General features: G+C 37.9%; 1 protein-coding gene across 3 annotated transcripts in view; it reads right to left on the bottom strand.

Annotated features, from left to right (window-relative positions):
- Positions 1 to 1806: 1806 nt before the first annotated feature.
- Positions 1807 to 6392, bottom strand: part of FAM135A (family with sequence similarity 135 member A) — an 89302-nt gene continuing 84716 nt past the window's right edge. For 2 of the 3 annotated variants that reach the window (XM_054062418.1, XM_054062419.1), the window contains exons 21-22: positions 5445 to 5558; positions 1808 to 4584 (exon numbers count right to left, since the gene is read on the bottom strand). In XM_054062418.1, the coding sequence (XP_053918393.1) occupies positions 4379 to 4584; positions 5445 to 5558 (320 nt within the window). In that variant the 3' untranslated portion in view covers positions 1808 to 4378. Of the gene's footprint in view, positions 4585 to 5444; positions 5559 to 6392 lie in introns of all 3 variants that reach the window. The other variant, XM_054062420.1, reaches the window with a different exon arrangement.

The following is a 6392-nucleotide window of genomic DNA, read 5'->3' as shown; positions in this document are numbered from 1 at the left end:
CTTCAGTCACGAGAGAATTCAGGCTGATGCCTATGCATCCTTAGACACTAAAAGCTGTATAACTTAGAACATTATTTAAATATAATTATTTTATTAATATAATACTAAATTTGATCCCTTTCAGTCCTATACCCCATCTGGTGTCTTTTCTGCACTCCAGCAGGTGTTATTCACCCTCCTAGGGAGAAAGCAGCAAGAAACAAAGCAATCAAACCCAAGTGCTGAACCAGAGAACTTCAGACCACGTCTTCCCAGTTTCCTCATTGAAGGAGCTTGTAACACTCTACTCTCTCTCAGTATAAACGTGATTCTGGGCTAAGCAGCACCTGGGTTGTCAGGGAGAAGCTCCAGTTAACATTTTGAATACGGCAACATTTAGTTTTTGTCACTCCTCAAACATCTCCAGTTGTGTTCTTCCATAAAACAGAATTCAAAGCACTCTGTCCCCAGATACTAAACTGCAGAAGACAACTATCACTCAGCTGTTCTCGGAGACTGAAGTCTATAGCATTTCATCCTCACATCTGAAGAGCTGAATAAAATAAATCTCGCTGGTAAATTAACAGCAGCAATGCTCCGTTGAGTTTATTGCGCTACATCTGGCAATGCCTACATGCGGAAAGTGGTTAAATTTAACTGACTGCCTTATGTGTGACATTTTCTCAATCGGCTTTTTATAACATGGTTAACTGGACATTAGGGACCAAAAGTAACAGGAAATCCTTTTCTGTATTTTCACAGCAAGATACTGAGTCTCTAGATCAGACAGAATAATGAGGAATATTGGTGGCTCATGGGGAAAAAGGGTTCTTCTGCCCAAAAGCAGCAAGAAAAAAACCAGATCTATTCCAAGTTTAAGAGCTTATTGTGCATGTGCTACCGACAGTAAAACTGTAATGAAGTCCTTACCCTAAAAATATTCACACTAGGCTGTCTGCAGGTATGAAGTAAGCGTAAGTGCTGTCTCTTAATAGCTTAACGTAAACCAATGAAAAATCATGCTTAAGTGCCATCTCAAATGCTAAGGATGAAACAACAATGTAAGAACAATTAGGAACTGTTCGCTCACCAAAAAAGGCTGAAGTCTTCAAAACATTTTTCCTGTTCTTCATCTACTGCAGCAAAAATGTAAAATTTGCTTTTTACTCCTGAATTTTCTGTTTCTAGATCTTGCGGCTGAGGAGGTAATAAATCTGAACACTGGTCAACACAAATGGAAAATGCGCCACGGGAATTTTCCACTTTGTGATAACATGCAATGTTTTCTTTTTTTTGTTTGTTTGTTTTCCTCCTTCTGTTTACTGATAATTTATCTCCAATGACACCATATTCTGTTTTGCTTTGTTGTTCTCAAAAGCAGGAGATAGAAGACTTGGAGTTAGCATAGACTCCATAGCAGGTCAGTTCAGATGAGCCAGAATGTAAGCTGGCCAGGGGTGCTCTCTGCATATACCACAACCCTCAGTGCCCCAGGCAGCAAAGTCAGTGTGCTGAGCTGCCTAAATGCCCCCTCTTCCTCTCTGACCACGTCAAGAAACTTGCTTATCTGAACAACACGATGGGTCAGGGCTGTGCAAATAAGACTGGGTTAGAATGAAGAGCGTCTTGTGGTTACAGAGGAGGTTTTTCCATGTGGAATTTCTCAGCTCTGCAGCGAAGCCCAGTGATCTACACAGTAGAACACGAGCTATTTTTTTCCAATTTGCAAGCAAAAGTTCAGACACTATCTCATTTTTTTGCAGTGACCTCTAACCAGTATCGCCAAGAGCTTTGTGAAAATACAGTAGCAGCCTGCTGCCTTCAGAGAACAAGAGACAGGCAGTTTCTAAAGGAATGTTAAGACCTTAATTTTTATCTCTCCCTCTGTAAGCGGCATAATTCCCTTTCAAGCAGCTGCAGGGTAGCTGCATAAAGGAGGGGTCACTGTCACTACAGGAAGCTTAAAGCCCCCGTTGAGAGAGAAGCAAGGTGAGATGGAGCACTTCACAGCTGTTGCTGCATCAGGTGACATTTGATAAGGATATGAGTCCATATTTCTACCTAGTAAATAGAAGGCAGAAATATGTGGGAGTCGGGGGAGGTTGCCATGCAACACATGCACAGTTGTCCGTGGCATCCAAGAGTGCACGTTCTCAGAAAGCAACTGTACGATACAATCTGTAAGTGCAACATCATGTGCTTCAAGGACACGTTGGGGTCACCATGCCACTCGACTGAAGACACACAAGTAGTGACCACTCCTTTGCGACTTCAGGGTGTCAAACAGCCCCCACAAAAGGTCTAGTACTAAAAGGGCAGCATACAGACTGCACTGAACAATACAGATCAGGGGAGAGAAAATGAATTTAATGTTCTCTTCATTTGTCTCGTTCCTTGATAAACTTAAATGCGAATATCACTTTATTTCTTGCACCATCCATTTTCCTCAAAGAACAAGCTAAATTCAAGCCTCCTTATATGGATGTGATAGATTAAAAAAAAAATATGGCTATTTCTGCTAGGATATTTCTGCTTTTACAATCATAAAAGCATGCTTCCCACTTCTGGATTTCATAGAATCATAGAATCGCTAGAATCACTAGGTTGGAAAAGACCTCTTGGATCATCGAGTCCAACCATTTCCAGAGCAATGCAGCAAGACAGACTGTTTTCAATAGTGACAGAAACACCTAAATACTTACGTACTAGGAGTAACTTACCTTGATCATTGTGAACCAAGGAAAATTTTGTAGAACTAGCTCCCTAAATTCAAGATTTACCCAACTGCTCGAATATTGTTAAACAAAAGACAGTCGTCAGAACACAAATATTTACGCCATACTGGCCCCATCATAATGTAAAAAAAATATTAATAAAAGTAGGCATTGTTGGAGTGGGAATGTATTTAAGACATCTTTGTGTCATAAGGACGTGCCTAACACAACTTGCATGCCAAACTGTGTCACCTGAAACTTGTAAGCTACAGAGAAAATAAAATACTACAAATTATGTATTAAACAAACCAAATGCAAAATCACTTCATTATAAACTCTTATTGCTATATTCATTTCAAATAATACAAAATTATTAATTCTATACAAAAAAGCCTCCCCAGAATTTTGGTAATTAGCAGAACATTTCAGTTTCTTTAATTGCTTCCTTTAGAGTCATTTGTTCATTTTATTAACACCAGATGCAATAACACAATGCTAAAAATAAACATGCATTACACAACAAATTTATATCTTTCAAAAAAAGTTCATTACAATTAGTGAATGCACATGTACCTCCCCCCCCTTTAGTGAATTATTGTTTGCAACACAGAAAAGGGAAGGAAGGAGAAACCAAACGTAATGCTATTCAGCACCAGTAGAAAGTCAAAGTAGACCTTTAACATTCCTGTATATCAAAAACATTTTATCTGTATCACTAAACAGGGAAAGTTTACAATATCATCTCATTTGAAGATGTATTGATTTCTATTTACAATATTTGTAGTCAATAAAACATTTTAACAATATTTAAAAATTGCTTAAATTCATAAAAGTATTGCAGAAATTTGTAACATTTACTTATTTTACGTACATAGAAGGAAGTCCGTGTAAAACTGTCCAGGTTCATCTGAAGAACTGATGGAGGAAGGAGCAATTTTGATGCAGTTTGCAAAACCCCAATTATTTGAAGGCAGCTATCATTAAACATTCAAAACCCCTTAGTTGCCATTTGCTTCTGAAAACTGAAGTTCCAGTAAGAAAATTGAGTATGTAAACTAACATGTTTTTGAGATCAGTAGAAAATATATTCCCACAGGCATAACGTATTTAATGATGACGAGAATGATTCTGTAGAACTGTTAAGCTGTAGTGATTTCTGAACAGACAGCTCGGTAATGGTCTTCGCGAGACCCACAGATATTGTCATTCTCAAATATCCAGTATTTTAGCAGCGCATTGTGTTTCCAGTTAAAACTTCCTACAGTGCTAAAATACGACAACTGAACATGTAAGACTTTATTAGAATTTTAAAATCCGATTTATTTTGGCATGTAAAGCCTCTTGTAAAATGTAGCTGAGTAACATTGACTTCTGTAGTCTAAGAGCCAATAATAAACCAACCAAAAATACACACTGTGCTTTAATCTCCAAATAATTAGGTACCCAAAATTAAGAAAAGTAATAGAAAAGTAAAAAGAACAAAATAAAAAAAAATATTGCACAGCCACATTACCTAGAAAGTAAAGTTGATGTTAAAAAGCCCTAAGTGTGGATGATATAAATTATCTTTCATATAAAAAGTATAAATATCTCTTAAAATACAGCTGCAGCTATACTTTAATACCACACATTATTTGATTCATCTGTTAATGAGGTAATAACCAAGTCTCTTACAATGCTTTTCTCTACTGAAAATATTTTAGGGCAGCAACAAGGAAGAATTTTTCTAAAAATATTTCAGAATCAAGTACAGCAATGTGTGCAGCTCTCCCTATGAGAGAATCTGCTGTATTGGGTAATGCATTAATTACATTATAACGGACCAAATTACATTCCTTATTTTGAAGAACTGGCAGAAGCAGGTTCTGGATCATTTCAGCATAAATTGGTCCTGTAGAGAAAAAAAAAACAACTTGTACTGTGTGAATCTTCAGAAACAAAATACAGTTCTTTGCCCCTGACCTCAAAATAATACATTCCAGAGTAAGAAAGGTAATGGTAGGTGTTATCATAGATTCATAGAATAGTTTGGGTTGGAAGCGACCTTAAAGATCATCCAGTTCCAAGCCACTGCCATGGGCAGGAACATGTCCCACTAGATCAGGCTGCCCAAGGCCCCATCCAACCTGGCTCTTGTTCTGTTAAGACACAGCACGCAGGAAGTTCAATTGCCTCAGAAATCTTGGAAAAATAATTTTAAGCTATACATATTAGTATTTGTACGTTTTTAGTGAGAATGTGCTCCTCGGTGTTAATTTACTACACTACATAAAGGTACTTATCAATATATAACGCTAGATTGCAATTGTGCTAGAATGTCTCAACAGTGAATACAACAATGAATACAACAGCCAAAAATGATTAAACTACCTTTTCTTTCAGTGCTGGTACTAAGCCTCAACTAAACACAACCCACGTGCTTGATGCTACAACTTGACCTCAAAAACCAAAACTATTTGTCCTCCCTATCATGGAGTAACACGCTGGGAGCTGTGGTTCACCCCACCCAACGTTTGGAAAAGTCTGTAAGCTAGAAATTCACTCAGTTTCCTCTCCTTTTGCATGCAATAGAACTGGAAAGATCCAGAAAACAAGTCAGCTCCCCCATGGGTTTTCTCTCTCCATTACTACAGAGTAAGCCCAACATGTCTGAACAGAGGTCCCTCAGTTAAACACTCGAAATCAAATGGGATGAATCTGAGACTGAGGAGGTTTAATCTGAGTGGTCTTTATTTGCAGGATATTTATTACCTGATTGTTTATCCTTTAAAGCTGTTTTACACATCTCAATGCGAGCGGAGTGATAAGGAACGTAACGATCCTGCAGAGATCCTACTAACACAATGTTTTTGAAGTAATGAAGACCTACAGGAAAAGAGAAAAATGTGTCTATTATAAGGAATCCCTTGACAATTACTACAGAAAAATTAAACATTTTACAACTGAAATTTGTTACCCCTTTATTACAAGACCTTGCACAAAAAGGCAGAAAAAATAAATCACAATAGGTAGAGCTGCAGAATAAGAAATTGTTGGGTATCGGCTTTCCTGTGTTCATATTGTGAAGAAATTCTTCCTTGTGTCTAGTCTAAATTTGCCCCTCTCCAGTTTATACCCATTGCTCCTCGTCCTATCACTACAATGTGTGGCCCACCCAACACAACTCCCCAAGTATAATTAAACATTTATAAATCAAACCCAGACTTCCTACGTCTTGGACTCTACTAATAAGATGAAGTGAATGTAAGACCCCCCAGTAATGACGGAGTTAACAATGTTCAAGGCATGTAATTATTACGTCTTCTCTGAAAAGTTTCAGCAGGTTTTGGTGCTGCCCATCTGCTTTAGGCTAAATACAACGAAGCATTTTATGAAAACAGGTTTCCTTTGCCTTAGAATAGCCCCATCTGAACATCGTAGCCATCTACAGTCAGGGAAATGGTAGGCAAACCCAGAAGATATTCAAACAGTTTAAGTGTAGGCAAAGGTAAGCTATACTGAAAAGCAGGCAGCCTGAATGGTTCTCTGGGAATCTCCTCGGTGTCAAGATGCTTACATCTTGTCATTGGTACCTCTGATTGGACTCACTTTGCACTGGTGCTACTGGGTTTTGCACTGGTGTTATTAGCCCTGCTTTTAACTTCTGAAGAAAAATGGTCACATCCTGTAAACTTTGAATTTACAAAATGTATTTAATCC

The sequence above is a fragment of the Cuculus canorus genome, chromosome 3 (assembly GCF_017976375.1).
Source record: "Cuculus canorus isolate bCucCan1 chromosome 3, bCucCan1.pri, whole genome shotgun sequence".
NCBI lineage: Eukaryota > Metazoa > Chordata > Aves > Cuculiformes > Cuculidae > Cuculus > Cuculus canorus.
This window is presented reverse-complemented; position numbering and strand designations above follow the sequence as displayed.